The sequence below is a fragment of the Balaenoptera ricei genome, chromosome 14, assembly GCF_028023285.1.
Source record: "Balaenoptera ricei isolate mBalRic1 chromosome 14, mBalRic1.hap2, whole genome shotgun sequence".
NCBI lineage: Eukaryota > Metazoa > Chordata > Mammalia > Artiodactyla > Balaenopteridae > Balaenoptera > Balaenoptera ricei.
The window spans coordinates 82,638,893-82,658,186 of NC_082652.1; the positions used below are offsets into that span (position 1 = coordinate 82,638,893).

At 36.3% G+C, this 19,294-nt stretch overlaps 1 protein-coding gene across 1 annotated transcript; it reads right to left on the reverse strand.

Annotated features, from left to right (window-relative positions):
- Nucleotides 1-1,358: 1,358 nt before the first annotated feature.
- Nucleotides 1,359-1,881, reverse strand: LOC132347666 (NADH dehydrogenase [ubiquinone] 1 alpha subcomplex subunit 13). The gene has a single exon (XM_059894398.1). It carries the CDS (start codon nt 1,875-1,877, stop codon nt 1,443-1,445), a length of 435 nt encoding a protein of 144 aa, XP_059750381.1. The 5' UTR covers nt 1,878-1,881; the 3' UTR covers nt 1,359-1,442.
- Nucleotides 1,882-19,294: the final 17,413 nt, after the last annotated feature.

Here is a 19,294-nt window from a genome sequence, read left to right on the forward strand (position 1 = left end):
TGCATCCTTTTAAAACACTTTTAAATCTTTTGGTGCATCACATTTCCAAGCCGTCTTAACATTAGAAGGCAAGTGAGTCAGAAAAGAGAGGCTTGGGGGTGATTTTAAATGCACTAAGCTCAGAGGCAATTAGAAATTCCTTCTAATGTCCACCTTTCTTTCTTTCTTTCTTTCTTTCTTCCTTTCTTTCTTTCTTTCTTTCTTTCTTTCTTTCTTTCTTTCTTTCTTTCTTTCTTTTCTTCCCTCCCTCCCTCCCTCCTTCCTTCCTTCTTCCTTTCTTTCTTTCTTTCTTTCTTCCTTCCTTTATCTCTCTCTCCCTCCCTCCCTCCCTTCCTTCTTTCCCTCCCTCCTTCCTCCCTCCCTGCCTTCCTCCCTCCCTCACTCTTCCTCTTCCTCCCTTCCTTCCTTCCTCCCTCGCTCTTCCCCTTCCTTCCTTCCTTCTTTCCTTCCTCCTTCCCTCCGTCCCTCTCTCTTCCTTTCTCTCTCCCTCTCTCTCTTTCTTTCTTTCTTCCTCCCCCCACCCCCCCCCCCACACAAAATCTCTACCTGTCTCCCCTCTTTTTCCCCTTGTCTGCTTCCCAAAGAAGGGGAGATGATTTCCTGGCTAGGTACCAAAGTGCTAGGGTGTAAGGGTCTAATTGGTAAAAAAAAACCTCTGTGATTTCTTCATATCTGCTTCTCCAATAGCAAAATGGAACTGGAAAATCAGTGATTAATATAATTAAAAATACATATTCACACCCATACATACAAATTAGGAAATATTGCTTTTGTTTGCAAAACTGACAGGCTTTATTTAGCTCTAATACTTCGGTGTTCAGAATAAGTTAAACCTAGCATTTAAATTTCAAGCTCAAATTTTTTCTTATCCCTTTCATTCACTTTGCATATTAAGTCCTGGGATATATCAAATACAGCATGCCACCTCTAAGTAGAATATAAGATGGCTATTAGAAACTCAGGTCTTAGTCCATTTAAGGATTTAATTATGTGTCAGAAGATGAAATTGACTTAAATTTGTGAGAAGACTGTATCGGGGAAATCTGTGAATAGATCAGATTCAGAAGCAGCCAGAGCTTTAGTGTTTTTCTTCCTCATCCCTTCCATAGACATTTGCCTTCACTATGCCCCCATGTGGTCACCCTGCTCTTTCCTCTCATCTGTGCCCTGCTCTGCCAAAGGGGTGCTCATCAAAGCACCTCCTTGGCTGGCTGGTTTTCCCATTTAAAGGTACTCAGTCTCTTCTCATCTCCTGAAGAATACCATGTCGTTCCCGTGATTGACACGTAATGAACTGATGGCTAGTGTCTCCATTAACTATTAAAGGTGCAATCTTAGGGAAAGGGCTTGAATTCTTTTTTTTTTTTGGCCAGTCTCCAGAGCGTTTATTCTCTCCTAGTGGGGAGGGAGTAGGGGTCCAGTGGTCTGAGGGGCACAGGCGCCTACGTGTACCACATGAAGCCATAGGTGGCACGGAGAATCTCCTCGTTCATGCGCAGCCCGTAGAGCTCGCCCATCGTGGGGGTCACCCAGCGCGTTGTGTGGAACACGGACTCGCCCACCTTCCAATCTGGCACATCCTTCATGATGATCGCCTCCTCCTCCAAGTTCTCCCGAAGCATCTGGAGAACCCTCCGGTCCTTCTCTGCCTGCAACAGAGGCATCAGTGCAATGCGGGCCTCGAAGTCCTCGATCTGCAGGCGCCTGCGTTCGCGGTTCCATTTCATCATGCTCCAGTACCCAAAGAGCAAGGTCCCGATGCCCACGGCGAACATGCTGTAGCCCGACAGTCCCCGACGGGGAAGGTTCCGCTTGTAGTCGATAGGGCCGTAGCCCCCCAGCGGGGGCATGTCCTGCTTCACTTTCGACGCCGCCATGCTTACAGGAGGGCTTGAATTCTTGATACCTCAATTTGATTTTTGGTTTTTCGCCTATAAAACAGGCATTGGCAAACTTGCCCCAACCCACATTTCTCCACCTGCTTAACCAGTAGTTCTCTATGTGAAACTGCTGGTGAAGTTCAATTTTTATTTGCTATACATTCTTCAACACATATTTTATCTTTTATATATATTTTCCCTTGTCCTTGCCCCTTGCCTACAATACTTAATTTTCTCTCACTAAATTTTATATACTCTTTTAAGATCTGGAGTATTTCTCCTTCCCTCTTACATAAGGCTTATTCTCAGAATCCCTGTGGAAGGAATGTATTGCTTTCTGAACAACTCAACATAAATTTGACAGTCAACATATGATGCATTATTCTGGAAAATGGATATTCTTTAAAATAATAAAATGAATGTTTTATGTAAATTATACCTACTTATTAAAATAAATTGGAATACATAAAATAATTAGTAGGGCCCTTAAAATATCTAAAACCCAATGATTAGACATAATCATCAAGTTAACATTAAGATAACATTATGGTAGATATATCTCTATATAAAAAGGAAAAATAAGAGATAGATGGATGATAAAAGATCTCCTATGTATGCAGGTATATACCTGTATACCTATACCTATATACCTATATACATAGATAAGAGTTTACTAAAATTTAACGGTATTTATTCAAATTTATATTAATTGAGGAGAAAGAATAAAATGGAGCAAAATAAATTGCTAAAATTTTGAAAATATTTCTTCACAAAATAAAGACATTAATTCCTCTAAATTTTCCTGATTTTTTGTTTTTAAAAGTTTACTAAGCTAATTCAGAGCTTGTTGTCATTTTTAAAAATAACGTTTTGATTTTAGACCTGTGGACTGACTGTCAGGTATGAAAAAGAAAGTATTGCTCTGACACTTTCTCCTATTTGCCCATTCTCACTTTTAAATTTTGCTTTTCAGTTACTATTTTTACATACTCAAGGTTTATAATATTTATATGCATTTCTATAACAAACATACTTAAACATATTTCTAAATCTTTTAGTAGCAGTTCTGTGTTTAAACAGATAATTCATTATTTATTTCTACTCACTGACTTTTTAAAATTTGATTTAGTCTTATTTGGCTAGACCTCATCGTTAAAAGTGGGTTTTTTTTCAGGAACACTCATAGTTGTTGAATTCCTTAAAGTTTCCTATACATAAGGATATTTATCTATTGCTAAAAGGGAAATGAAAATCACCAACATCCCTACCACTTATTCACATTAAAACTGTATATATGTATACATGTTAAAAACCAGGTAGTAAAGAAATTATGATCAAAAAAGTTAAAGCCTCCTTTCCTACCCTAGTCATTCTCAAAGTTGACATCTGTTAAACAGTTTTTCAGTTTTTTTGTTTCTTTACATATACAGTGGTGTGTACTAACTCTGTGTGTATCTATTCCTTTTTATTTTCATACAAAAATCATTTTTCTGTCTAAAAGGATCATACTTCACAGGGTTCTTTACCTTGATGTTATAATTTAATAATAGTTCTTTGAAGACTTTTCATATTACTGTAAAAATCCATCTTCACTTTATTTAAGTCTGCATCGTTATTTATTACTTGTTCATAGTAATATTTATTTAAAAAATAATTTCTTATTGGTGAACAGATACTCCCATAAAACTCTGTTGACTTTTCCGTTGCTTTAAGATGATTCAGAATGATGCTCAGTACTTCCATTTGTCTCCTAACCTCCTGACAGATACTCCTGTCCATAAGGTTGATTGTTTTCACAAGTCATGCTACACATATACCTGCACAATGCACGTATTTGAGAAGGAATCACTTGATTAATATTTGTCAACAGCCTTAGCTCAGGATTACTAGTTTGATTCTGGCCAGAACAATAATTCATTATCTGATAATCTTTTATAAGGGTTACATTTTTCATGATATATTGATACTTTACAATGAAAAACTTTCTCAAAAGTCTTAATATATGATGGCTTATGAGGTTTGTTGGAAAGACTCTACAATAAAACTATTTGGGTCTTTTTTTTTTTTTTTTTCCCACTGAACCTTATTTGGTGAGAGAAAAAGAAGAAAAATGATAAATATTGTGTGTGTGCCTTATAGTAATTACTGGACTAATTATCTAATTTGTATTTTTATATAAACTATTATTTAAATATGAGAAATATTGTTTGTTTACTTGAATATTTGGCCTGAAAAACTCAAATGTTACCATTTTTTAAAAGTTAAGGAAATAAGCATCCCCCATGTGAGGCAAGTTTTATATTTTCTCTTAATACAAAGAGAAACAGCAAATTAGTTAATTTTTTGGTTCTTTCAAAAATGCTGAGTTTCTCCAGAAACTAAAGCTGTCCTCTAGCATTTGTAGACAGGCACTTCCCCACCCACAGAGGGCTTGCTGATAGGTGCCTGTGCAGAACGGGACACCTCCAGTACCACTAGGCTCCTACTCAATCTCTGGTCCAAGAGACTGGTTTAATTGTGATTAGAGGATTGCCAAATTCACAGAGATAAGGTTTATTTTCCCACAAATCAAGACGGTAGGAAGGAAGACTTCATGAAGAAGACTCTTAAATTGGTGGTATTTCTAAGGAGAGAGGCTTTCCTACCCTGACTGGTACTTGCCCTGCTAGAGAAAATACAGATAGCTCTACTCTGATGTAGCTTTTGCAAAAGGCGAAATGGACGTTTTCTTAGACAAGTGTTCTGGGTCCAGGGACTATCAGTATCGCCCTTGGTACCCTCTAGTACTGTAAAGAACGTGACTGTTTCCCTTCACATTTGGAGGCACACCTGTATCTGTGTGCATTTCTCGTCTGGGGATTTTAAAAAGCAGACAACATATTGGAGTATTGTGCACCAGTAAGACATCAAGGAGCCCTAGCATGGTGTATTGTACAGAAGTTAGGGGAAACTCCTGCATCGCCCCTCCCCTTTGCAACTCTCTCTGCTAAGGCACTAGTGCCCATGGCTCCTAGGGAGGGAGTCCAGGAAACAGAGACTAACACATTTAATCACAGGAGTATTTACATTATTTTCCCACTCTCATTTATATTCTCTGTGTACATTTATTAAATATTCAAATCGTTTTTAATAAAGGAGTATTGGGTAGAATGAAATAAAAGGGAAATAAAGAAAATAAGAGTAAGGATTAAATACTGAAATGAGATTATAATAGGAAGTGTAGGTAACTGAAAAATTATGAAACCTGGCCAATTGTCAGTAGGTGAAACTCACCAGGAAGGGAAAAGGGAATTACTGTATAAAGAGTACATTAAAGGAGTGACAGAATTTTCCCCCATGTATTGCAAAGATGTGCCATGCCTCTCTAAACCAATTACACTCCTATTCCCTGAATCTCTTGTGTAAGAGTTACCTTGGACCATCCTCCAGCCCCGCCCTTCATGTAAGGCTAGGTTAGTGGTGATGAACTCTTTTTTGCTTTCGCTTGTGTGTAAAACTCTATCACTCCTTCAAATCTGAATGATAGCCTTGACAAATATAATATTCTTGATAAATAGAATATATCACACTGCTCCCTTCTGGCCTGCAAAGTTTCTGCTGAAAAGTCAGCTGATTGTTTCATGGAAGTTCTGTTCCATGTAACTAGTTGCTTTTCTCTTGCTGCTTTTAAGATTCTTTAACTTTAATTCTTGCCATTTTAGGTATAATGTGTCTTGGTACAGAACTCTTTGGGTTCGTCTTGTTTGGGACTCTCTGTTCTTCCTGGACCTGGATGTTTGTTTCCCTCCCCAGGTTAGGGAAGTTTTCAGTTACTGTTTCTTGGAATAATTTTCTGCCACCTGTAGGAGATAGATATTTACAATGTAGGCCTGAAGTAGCACATATAGAGGTTCAGAATGGGCCTCCCCAAAATGTGACACTTTTGCATGAGGATTATTTTGAGCTAAAGGCAATCGTGATTCTGCAGGATCAAGTGAAACTACTGCTCTTTGCTTAACTACCTAGAATATTTTAAATATATATATAAATATATGATATAATGAAACAATATAGCTTCTTTTCAGATGATTAAGTAAAATGTGTTTAGTGACGTATTCAATGATATACTTGAAAAATATTTAATCCAAGGCATCTCTCTCTGTCTCTCTCTCCTTCTTACACAAAAAATTGATTAGACCTCAAAGATATGTTGTGGTGTTTTAGAGATGGCTAATTAATATAACAAAGGTGTACACTTTATCTCAATAGGGCCTGTAATAATTTATGAAAACATTTATATCAGTCTAAATAATCCACTTCAGGAGTTTCAAAATATCCATCTCTTGCTTAAGGCACAATCTTACATCCAGATCTGCACTCACTTTGGACCAACTGCATTCCTCTAAATATTTAGTTTACAAAGCTGTCACTAGGCTTTACAACTGCATGAAAAGACTAAAGGTTTCATTCATATTTATGTAAAGCAAGATTATGGCAAGAAAAATGAAGTGGAGGTTCCAATACATTTTTGGCAGACTGGAAGCAACAATCTTCATCTGCAGCTAATGAAGAAGTAGATGTAAAACCATGCAAAGAAAGGATGCAAGCAACTGATACAGAGAAAGCAGAGATGGAGCCAACAGGTGGTGCGGACACAGCGGGAGCTGATGATGAATGGATTACTGATAGTGGAAAAATATGACCAGATGCAGTAAAGTCAGGTGTATTTCAGCACAGGCTACTGAATTTTAGAGGACAGAATCAGAAACCCAACTGTGGCACTTACGGTTGATACAGGAAAGTTGCCAGCACTTGAAAACAATGCAGTGTTTCTGTCTTATTGAACAAAGTATTCAGTATTAGCCTCCAGGGTTGATAAATTATTTCGACACTTTTATTGTGAAACTTGTATGGAAAATCTAGTTATTGGATAGGAATTTAAGAGGGTATTTGTACGCAGCTAAAGAAATGAATATGTATTTTCTATGGAGCACAGTAGCATAAAGTGTAGGATAAAGGGCAAAAGTACAAGGAAGAATGGCTATCTTTAACTAATAACCCTTGATATGTCACCAAAATTTTGATTCAGTCTTTTATACAATGAAATACATCAATCTAAAAAATTTCATAGTCACAGTGTGGTGAAAATACTAAGACCTTTTGTATACTATGACGTTTTATTCCCCGAGAGAGAAGTACAAAGAGAAAATTGAATGTAATTGTCCCCTTTCTCTTCTCTTATTTCCTTCTACAAAACAATTTAGATAAAATTATTTTAAGTATTTTAACCACCAAAGTATTATTTAAGTCCTAAATTAAAAATCAGTTTTAAAAATTTATCTTATTTCAAGTAATTTAAAGTTAGCTTCTAGACTATATAATATTTATGCATGGTATATATCACTTTTGAAAACTAAGAACTTTGTTGAAGATTTCAAATATAGTAACTGTTACAGCACTGCCTCAGACAACTCTTACCTGTTTGCCCCTCCTGTTATAAAAGAGTTACTCAGGGAAAAAAATCTTACATTTCTACATAGATTCTAAGTGCCTGTAGATCACTAAATAACACGAATCTGGCCCATGATTAGCACAGTAGAGTAAAAAAATCTGTACATGTGCTCTCTGTTCCCTTATTCTATATCCATAAAATGCCAGTCAGAATATTGATTGATTAACCTGACATAAAATGAAAAGTTCACACAGATGAATGCCCAGATTGCATGCTGGCATTATATGTCAGTAGTTAAAAAAACATTAATATTAATATAGTATGTGGATATAGAAAAAACCATTTATTGGGGAAATGGGTAAGCAGTTCAGGAATATCAGGGATAGGGCAGAACAGAAAAAGAGAGTGTGGCATGAATTCTAATTCCAGTTTTCTCACTAGAATGTAAACACATGAGGGCATGCTTTTTTCCTATTTTGTTTACTGTTGCAGCCCCAGCACCTAGGAAAGTTCCGGATATACAGATGGTGCTCAACAATATTTTCTTTTAAAAAAATGTGTGGATCAGAGGCTTATAATAAAGGCCGCAAGAGTGCGTGCACGCACGTGCACATATATACACACACACACACGCACACACACAAATGCCACGGGGTGAAGCAGCGTTAAGGATCCTGTGAAGAGCACTGGGCATCTGAGAAATGGACTCAGCCGCCAGTATGGGTGGGGACTCGATGGTGGGCTCCACACCTCTGCCCCCCAGGGAACCGGCTGAGACACTGCGAGGACGCTTTCTGTCCATAGATCACCTGTGGTTTTAATCAAAGAGAGTGAAACAGGAGGAGTGTTCTCAGATCCCTGAGAGGACACGGAGCGGCCATAATCCCAGTGTGGTACCGATAGAATCAGGAGAGTCATTCCCTACTCTCCTCCACTGGCAGAGTGGAGAAAAAGTACGTTTGTGCACCCTTGCCTGATTCAAAGCCTCTCCTGGTTACCGTCTGGGAAACAAAATGATCTGAATTCTGGCATCTTACTCCAGCTGCCTATGTGTTCCTGTTACCACTACCATTACCTTACCCTAAAAACTGCAAGCCATTTTCTTCCTCATTTCTTATATTTGCAGTTCCCACAGCTATATTAGTCTCTACTTAAGTCGATTCTACTACAGGATCCAGAGCCCAGTGACAACACAGACATGAGTTCTCTGTCTCCTCATGTGAACATATTTCTCCAAACATTTCACATTTCCCTCCTAAGCACCAGTGAAAAGTGAAGAGGGAGGACACTTGAAATCGATCAATAGTCATAAAGAATCCTGAGAGGAATCCTGTGAGGAAGAAAGGAAATGGAAGGCATGAAGCTAGGGCATCCCATATCATCTGGTTAACTACGGTAACCATCAAACACCCCAAGATCTCAGTTACTTCAAGTATTACAGCTTTATTGCTCTCATATGGCACGGGAGCGTTCTGCAGTGTGCTCTTATTCAGGCTCCGTCAAATATGTGGACTCTCCAAAGCCTCGGACTCAGAATCCCACCCAGTTTCCTTTGAATCCAGCCAGGAGGTAAGGTAAAGGGAAAAGCTGTGGGGGGCTTTTCAGGTTTTATGTTCTAGGCACGCAGACATCATTCATATTCCACCCATATTCCACTGGTCAGAGCACAGTCACATGGTCTTAACTGCAAGGCAGCATGGAAAAGACAGTATGTGCACCCAGAAAAAAGAAAATGTGGTGTTGATAAAACACAACATTTATCCTGCAAGCATCTGCTCATCTAACTGTCAATAATTGATTTCATTCTTTTTTTTTTTTTTTAAGAGCTCCTGACTTATTTATTTATTTATTTACGTAATTTTTTTTGGCTGTGTTGGGTCTTCGTTTCTATGCGAGGGCTTTCTCTAGTTGCGGCAAGCGGGCGCCACTCTTCATCGCGGTGCGCGGGCCTCTCACCATCGCGGCCTCTCTTGTTGCGGAGCACAGGCTCCAGACGCGCAGGCTCAGTAGTTGTGGCTCACGGGCCTAGTTGCTCCGCGGCATGTGCGATCCTCCCAGACCAGGGCTCGAACCCGTGTCCCCTGCATTGGCAGGCAGATTCTCAACCACTGCGCCACCAGGGAAGCCCTGATTTCATTCTTTATCGCACAGAATATTCTCATTCCTTGCAAAGGGACTCATCACAAAGTCTAATATCTAGCTTTAGGCAGTCACTTTATCTAACTTTAAATCCAGGGTTTCCAGGTGACACACACTCCTTCCCGTCATGTCCAGACACAGCTGATGCTTTTGTGTTTGAACCATAACACAGATATTAAATATGCAGTACAAAGGATAGTATAACAGCAGCCCAAACTCCCATTTAGAATAAAAGAAGAATGAAAGATGAGGAGAAAAACCACCAACACAGTAGTCATCAGTCCACAGCTGTCTGAAATCCTCTGGACAGACACTGCAATGATATCCTGCCTCGGGAGTGGGGGCGTTCCGTGGTTGCGCCCCACTTCTGCGTTATTCTCCAGGTTCCTGCCTTCCTTGTCCATTTCCCCCTATAGCTGAGGAGAATATTGCTTTTGTTGGTCAGGGTCCTTTGAATTCCATATGAATTTTGGATCTATATGAATTTTGTAATTTCTGCAAAAGAGCAAGCTTGATTTTTTATAGGGATATAGGGATTAAATTGAATCTGTCTCCTCATCAGTTTATGAAGTATTACCATTTTAGGAATATTAAAATTTCCAACCCATGAATATGAAATGTCTTTGTATTCACTGAGGTCTTTTAAAATTAACTTTAATGATGTTCTTACATTTCTTTTGTGAGATTTATTCTTAAGTATTTTTTGAAGTTATTGTAAATGTAATCGTTTTTCTAATTTCATTTACGGAGTATGTGGTATTAGTCTGTAGACATGTAATTGGTGTAGTTTTACTTCTTTCTTTCCAATCTGGATGTTTCTTTTTTATTTTTCTCTCATAACTGCCCTGACTAGAACCTCCAATACAATATAGAATAGAAGTGGTAAGAGTAGATGTCCTTGTCTTGTCCCTGATCTTATGGGAAGTTTTCAGTTTTTTACCACGAAGTTTGATGAGTTTGATGGGTTATGGGTTTTTCATAAGTTGAGAAAGTGCCCTTCCATTCCTACTTTGTTGACTGGTTTTATCGTGAAAGGCTTAGATTTTGTCTAATGTTTATTATGTATATAGTGAAATATTCATGTGTTTTTTTCTTTATTATATGAATAGAATGTACTATCCTGATTGATTTTTGTACACTGAACTAGCCTTGCATTTCTGGGATACATACTACTTGGTCATGGTGTATAATATTTTTTTAATGTGTTGCAAGATCTATCTGTTAGTATTTTTTTGAGAATTTTTGTGTATATATTTGTAAGGGGTTTTGGTCTGTAGCTTTCTTTCCTTGTGATGTATTTGTCTCATTTTGGTATCAGGATAATACTAGCCTCATAGAATGAGTTAGAAAATATTTCCTCTTCTGTTTGGAAAAGTTTGTGAAGGATTTATATTATATCTTGCTTAAATGTTTGGTATAACTCACCAGTGATGCTATCTGGTTCTGGATTTTCTTTGGGCAAGGTTTCCTTCCCCTCTTTCATTAATTATTAATTAAACTAGTAGACTTTTCCCCCAGAATTGAGATATAACTGACATTTAATACTGTATAAGTTTAAAGTGTTCAACATAATGATCTGACATACGTATGTATTATGAAATGATCATCACACTTAGTTAACATTCATCACCTCTCATATTTTAATTTTTTTCCTTATTACGAGAACTTTTAAGATCTACTATCTTGGTGACTTTCAAATATACAATATAGTAATAAAATACTGTATTTTAAATTCATAGATTTTATAGAGGAATTTTAGTTTACAAGTGGGAGTTTTTTGATTACTAGTTCAATCTCTTTACTTGTTATAGATATATTCAAGTTTTCTATTTATTTGATATCAGTTTCGGTAGTTTGTTTCTTTCTGAGAATTTGTCAATTTAATCTAGGTTGTATAAATTGTTGCCATACATACATTTTTGCATTTTACCTTTTTTATCTTTTTTAAAAATTTCTGTAAGATTTTTAGTAACACTCCCTCTTTTATTTCTGATTTTAGTAAACTTGAGTCATTTTTTTATTTCATCAGTCTAAATTTTTGTTAATTTTTTATCTTTTCAAAGAACCAATTATTGGTTTTATTATTGATTCTCTATTCTCTGTTTTATTTTCTACTCTACTTTTTATTGTTTTCTTCATTCTCCTTGTTTTGGGTTTAATTTGCTCTTTAATTTCCAGTTTCCTAAGATGTAATCTAATAGTTAGATTATTAATTCAACATTTTTTAATTTACATATACATGTGCTCACAAATTTTCCCATAAGTAATGTGTTAGCTACATCTTGAAAGTTTATGGTATGTTGTATTTTTGGTTTTGTTCACGTCGAAGTATTTCCTAATTTTTCTTGTGATTCCTTTTATGACCGCTTCATTATTTAATAGTGTTGTTTATCTTCCACATATTTGTGAATTTCTCAAATTTCCTTCTGTTATTGATTTCTAATTTTACTCTATTATAATCAAGGAACATAGTTTGTATAATTTCAATCTTTTGAAATTTATTGAGGATTGTTTTATGGGTTCATATGTGGTCTATCAGAGAATGGTTTATGTGCACTTGAAAAGAATAACAATTGGCACACTCAAAAGTTATATTTGTTCTAAGGGCGCCTGGTTACACAATAAGTATTTTCAGTCTCTGGCCGCTCAGCAGGAACTTGGTCAAGGCTGTGAGGAGCTGTGTCCACGAAGAGAGCTTCCTATTTGCAAAGAGACCCTCATAGCATCACTTTTACCACTTTTTAATGTCCCAGCTATCTTCCCTGTTCATCCCTATGTATAATTAATCTCTCTTCACCCAGGGCAAAGGACAAACTGTAAGATAATATAAATAGGATTTTCCTAACTCTTTGCTCACAAAAACAAAACAATTAAAATTTTGATCTTCCCAAGTTACATGATGTAAAGGAGAAATCAAACAAGTTAACCTAACTTCAAGGTCAGTATGTTTATGATTTTATGAGTTACAGAATCTTAATGAGAGAATTCTCTAAGTCATAGAAGCAGAAGTAGAAACATAATGGTACCTGTTATGTATTTTGTTCCTGTGTTTAAATAACCGTAATCATCTTGTAACCCCCATGTATTTCTGATTTATTCAGTATAGTCCTTGGACACCTGTTGGAATTTTCAAAATCTTTGGTTTACAATAATACTTTCAAGCAATTAAAGCTTTGTGCACATATTGTATTTTTAAAGACCTTTGTATCCAAAATACTTTGTTGTTGGATGTGGGCAACCTCGTTTTGAGGTCTAAGGCTGCCTCTAATGTGTTTCCATAATCTGTTGTCCATTGACTCAAATCCAGACCTGCCGTTCTGCTCGGCATGTCCCTTCAACATGTTGTAATATTATTTATCATTATTCTTTGGTGTTAAGTCTCTGGCTTTGTATTCTCTTCATGTACCTGGACATGTTTCTTTTCTGTCTCTCTCTTTTTTTTTTTTTTTCTAAGCAAACACGAGACAATGCCTTTGTAATTCTATCAGAAAGTTTTTGTTTCAAGGAAGGGTTGTTTCCCTGATGTTTATTTTAGATTAGGGCAAAGAAAATGAGCATATAATGTTTAAATTCTACTTCCATTTTTGAGAACATTACATATTATACCCCTAGAATTAAATGCTTGATATCTCCCATTTGCAAAAAAATTATACCCTAGTATTATTACAGTTAACTACTATTTGTATCTTATTTAGCTTTTCAGAACTATGTGGTAAATTCTTGTTCTAATAATGTTCACTGAGGCATTTATTTTGCTCCTGTTTTTCTACATCTTGTCTTTAAAATAATATTAAACTTAAACTGATGTCCACTTAAGCCCCTATTAGTTGATAACATGTATATACATATGCATCTCCTTAAACTTACTTAATTTCCAAAGAATAAAAATAACAAGGTCATAATTCCACCTAACATGATACAACTTTCTTGTGTACAACTGAAAATGTACTAATCCCTTCCCCAGAAGATGAGACAAAGTTCTTGAGTGACGTTTACTCTTCTCCTGGATACCTCAGAACTTAAATGCTCTGATGTAAAATTAATAAAACTTAAATACTATGATATAAAAGCAGTTCATCTTATGTTATAAGATAAATAAGAGAGGAAGGAAAACAAAGATACAGATAGATACATACACAAATGTATTCATAGCAGAGTAAGGAAGAAATACTCATGACAATTATAGTTTTTGTTTCTTTAACTGACTATGTGATCATAGCTGACATTTACAGTTACCTTCTTCCACTACCCATTCCGATTCTCTTTGCCTTTAGCAAGCACCTCCGCTGGTCATTGTTCTTTATCTGGTAGGGTGACCCAGACTTGTATTCCTGAAGGGTCTGGGCCATTAGTAGTCCTGCCTGGATTGCGCTGTTGTAGTTTTCCATTGACCTTAATCACAGGACATGGTAATACAAAAGGACATCCTAAGGAATCTCCTGTATTCCAGACATACTCTCTCTTACTTCTGCTGTGGAGTAGTAGTCTAATATCTCCTTGGTAGTCAGAATGAATCACCCCAACCCACATCATAATTCCCTTACATTTCAGTTCAATGGAATCATTGTTGTGTCTCCTGATAAGAACGTTATCCCCTCTGGAACTAAGACATCTAGGCCAGCAGAGCAGTGAGTCATGAGAACAAAAATTTTGTTAGTGGGTCACTAGGGATAATATTGAGTAGTACTACTCCCATTTCACCTTTTGATTTCTGGACCTGTGAATCCTGGCTATTGGAGAAATAACACTGTATATTGGAAGCTGATTCAGAGCATATGAAGACATTTGGAGAATGATACTCCAGCTCTGCAAGGTGTTGCACCCTAGCTGGCACTATGACTGAGTCTTCAAAAGGTCACTCTATTATTTTATCAAAACAGCTGCTTCAGGCTGGTAAGGAGCATGGTAAGACCCGTGAATTCCATAAGCGAGGGCCCACTGCCACACTTCTTTTGCTGGAAAATAAGTTTCTTGATCAGAAGCAATACTGTGTATAATACCATGACTGTGGATAAAGCATTCTGAAAGTCCATGGATGGTAATTTTATCCAAAACATCGTATGTAGGGAAGGCAAATCTATATCCGGAATAAATATCAATATATTCCAGTAAGAATAAAATGTTGTCTCTTCCATAATAGAAATGGTCCAATGTAGTCACTCTGCCACCATGTAACTGGCTGAACATTCTGGGGAGCGGTGCAATATTGTGGACCTCAGTGTTGATCTCTCTTGCTGGCAGACAGGGCACTCAATGGTGGCTGTAGCACACTGGCCTTAGAGAGTGGAAGTCCATGTTGCTGAGCCCATGGATAACCTCCATTCCTGCTACCCTGGCCTCTTTGTTCATGAGCCTACTGAGCAATGACAGGGGTGGCTAGGGAAAGAGGCTGGTTGGTATCCACAGTACAGGTCATCCTGCTAACTTGATGATTAAAGTCTTCTTCAGCTGAGGTCACCTGGCTGCTTGTGCCTCTTGTGTACACATTACTTTTTATAACCTATTTAGAAGATGCCAGGTACCATAACTCCTACTCAAACTTCAAGTCACAGCTTCTACCACTTTCTGCTGGAAATCTTTCACTCTCTGGACCATGTCATTGTTTGGCCAGTGTGATCCCAAGCCAACTTCTTACATCTATCATTTGTCACTATTTTCTGTTTCTGTTCTTGACTGGTGTTTCACAAATATTGGCCACACACTGGTCAGAATCTATGTTGAAGTTATTATTATTTTACAAATAAATGAACAAATAAAGACAACCTAAGGAATTTTCCATAAAGCAGTACTAGGAGATAAAATACACCATCATTCATTCTCATCTTAAGTCCTCCTAAATATGTTTTGGTCATTAAAATGTCCAGTACTTTATAAAATGATGGTGATTGTGATAGATGCATTTTTTCCCCTTCCTCCCTCCCTCCCTTCCTTTCTTCCCTCCTTCCTCCTTCCTTCTTCTCTGCCTTCCAAATCCCAAATATAACAGAATAAAAAAAGTTAGCAACACTATTTAGACCCGCATTTTTAACTTTTTTTTGCTCTAAACTTGGAATTGAATTTTTAAAAAATTGTCACTATTTCCCTGGCACCTTTATCAGTGTCCTGAACACATAGTAGATGCCAATATACCTTGAATAAATGAGTGATTATACCCTCAGATAGGACAAGGCGAGTATAATCTAAGAAATTTCCAGACAAGGGAATAAAATGGATACAGATACTGTTAGCACTCAGGTTCAGGGGCTGCTGCTTGGTTTGTAAGCTAAGTAGGCTCCTGGCCTGAGTATTTTGATTACCGCCTAGTAGCTTCCCTGGTGATTCCATTACTTATTCTGCTCAGCACCCTAATGAACTCAATGCCCCATAATTAAAATTCATTGTTTTTATGACAGTCCAGCATATTCTGTGCTGCACAGCTAGTGATCTGCATACAAACTACTGAGTTAGATGAACATTTTTAAACTTTAATCCAGCACATATTTAAGCCCCACCTCAAAACCTCAAGGAAAAGTAATAATTATAGAAAAGGGGCAGTAGACTGTTTTGGATCCGACATGCCAGTTCAAAATCAGCAGCATACTAAAACAGCGATCAAGTGTGACCTTTGGTAGCACTTATAAGGTGGTACTTAAAGATCGTTCTCTAATCGTTTCACTTTTGGCAGTCGGTTGAAAAACATCCAATATAAAACAGATAAAGTGATTAAATTACCTTTTGGCCTCCTGAAGAGCTATTTTTGTGCTGAATTTGACTCTACCTACAGGTATCTGTCTGTATGTCCATAAAAATAGGAGATGGAATCCTTTGGGAAAGTACAGAAAAACTGTGCAGACACTATAAACCACATAATATAGCGAACTCATTACCTATCGTCCACCCCACTGAAGCAAGGTGTAAATTCAATTTTAAGGAAAGCTAACACTTTTATTCTATTTTGAAGCAATTTCTTACCTGGCAGATGGGTAACTCTGTCTTCACTTACATTTCTTAAGGTGCAAATTAATTTTTGGCTCAGATAGTAACTCATCCTGTGTAAGGAAATTGTAACAGTGAGGGCTGATCTCTTCTTCTCAGAAGGATAGTTGAGTCAAACATAGACATACCAGATTTTAGAAATGTTTGCATTGTTTACAAATTTGTCTACCCCTAGATTATTCCCCAAAAGGTGATCATATTTTACTTGCTCAGCATACATTGCGATTTATTTATTTATTTTTGAGGTATCGACAGAGCAAAAACATATAGGAATTTTTATTGTGAATTCATTTGGCTAATGCAATTCTGAATTTTAAGGAAAATATATATCATTTATACTGCAATAAATATTTACCCCATTTATATAATCAGCTACTGACAAGGCATATTCAAATAGTTATTCTTCATTCTGAGTACATTTAATATATACAATTTTAGTTAGCAGTTTGAAAGGATTATTTTTCAGTATAATTTCAAATGAGGCATCATTCACTTTATACTGAAGTGGGAGGATTTTTGATTGGAGGAGGGCAGTTTCCAGAAGTGAGTGTCCACAAGCAGATGCTGTTAGATATTGTGATATTGAAGACATAATAATGTTCCATGTATTGCAAATTTAGAGTTGTGGAATCTCACTGCAATATTTAGTTTGGTTGATGTTAGAAAGACCAAAAGTGAAGGATCAGATTATTTCAAAATTTTGTATATAATGGAGAAAGAAAAATAAATTACAATGGAGTTAAGTCTGTGTTAAAATGCCTGGCACCAAGTAGACCTTTTCACCATATCAACTCTTCTTAGGAAACTGTTTGGTTTTATAAAGGAAAGCAGTGAAAAGTGTATATTGACTTTCAGAAAGTTTCTTTATTTCGAACTGGATGAAATGCATCTATCCTATTATGTGAGAGGTACATTTGTTATGAATAAATTTTAAATTGATAAATGTCACTCACCTGCTTAGAGACTTTCATTTGTCCATTACTCTTAGAACAAAAGATTAGTTCCTGAACACTGCTTGCATGATATAAGAGCTCACATGCGCTCTTATCTCCCCACTCATCATCGCTCTGCTTCAGCCACTTTGGTCCTCCAGTATGCTCAGGGATGTTCAAAGCTCAATGTCACTTTCTCAGAGAGATTTTCCTTAAGCCCACTAATTTCAATTATTTTTCTCCTATTCTCTCAAAACAATCCATTCTTCATCGTACTTACCATAACTTGCATTGAAGGCTTACATATTTGTTTGTGTAATGTCTGTCTCCTCCATTACCTCTTTTCCATAATGGAAAAGATCATATTCATTGGTTTTTCCCTATAAACAACAATGAAAAATCATACATGGTAGTTACTTCTTAAATATTTATTGAGTACAAATTAAAATGTTTTACCATATTGTTACTATTATAAAGAACATGTATGATAAGAGAATTATTGAATCTCTATTTATTTTCTTAACTTGTAGTTTTCAATTTTAGCACATTGAGTGCCACATGCTCTCTCCAAATGTTCCACTGAACTTTCATCAATACATAAAACTTAGTTCTGTAACAGTTAACTATAAACAGTATTAAGGCAGGATCTTTAAATGAACACATCATGGTTTTAACCTAAAATGATATGCTGCCTTCTTCAAATAAATGATAACATTAAGATAATTCTAAGAAAGACCACCATGACCAGAACATAGGTGAATTTTACATTGTCAGTCTCTGAGAGTTAGCCGAGGGAGTCATTGGATCTACTCAATAGAAAAAAGTGAGTAACTGATGATAGTCATGAATGCTTGTATAGATGTGGTAAGATTTTAGTGTGATTATGTTGTAATTGTGTTTATGTAGTATTCTTTCAAATTTTTTCATATTTAGAAATGTGTTGTATAATAATCTAGTTTTTGAAATAGAATGAAAACCATTGTCTACTGTGGTCTGGGTACCTTCATTAAATAAGAATTTGGGGCTTCATTGGTCTGGTAACTGCTGTAGGTATGTGATTTATTTTATTCTTCAAGAATCCTTCCATAAATATTAATCAAAATAAGAACAAAAAGCCTCAGGCATGAAAATTATATATAGATAGGAGAATATACCAATTTGTCTTGTTTCCCTTAATTTGAAGAATGAAAACTAATATTTGTTTAGATTCTGCTAAGAGCCAAGTTTCTGTGTTGGGTGTTTCTTAAACTCTGTATTAATCCTTGCAGGAACACTGATGTACCAATAGCTTCATTTTGCAGATGGCCAAACTAACTTTAAGGTTTAAAAGATAAACTGATATTCCCACATGCACAAAAACTTATATCTAGTAGAAACAGAATTGAAAACATTGGTTGTCTGGTTGCAAGGTGAGAATTCTTTCCTTCTTGCCTCGCTTTCTCCAAATGGCTAATTGAAACAAAACAGGTGATTTTCACTTTATAACCCTCAGTATAGAGTTCCACAAAGAAAAATTACCATTTAAACAGAAATTATTTTTCTAATAATGTTAATATGTTACATTTATGTTCTTCATTTCAAGTATTAAAGTGCATTTTTAAATGCTTCTTAAGTAATGCTGAATTGTCCAATGACTATGCAAAATAATCTCTATTGACTAGTTGGTAAAACAGCACATAAGCAAACATAAAAGATTTTTCTTTATCAATATTTTGAAAATATCACAGAGCATTAGCATTATCGATCATCTATTTTTTGCCATTCTCATAACAGCCTTAGGACAACTGGGTTAGTAGTGCCTATTATGAAGATAAGGAAAGTAAGACTCTGAATGGTTATATAATGTAAGAGTGTTTAGCAAATATGAGATTAAAAAACAATTATTTCCTACCACACTAGAGCCCATGGTTTTTACCTTATCTTATGTTGCATCTCAA

Bases quoted from the DNA above. Each gene is read 5' to 3' on its own strand.
- LOC132347666 (XM_059894398.1), bottom strand. From the start codon at position 1,877: ATGGCGGCGTCGAAAGTGAAGCAGGACATGCCCCCGCTGGGGGGCTAC.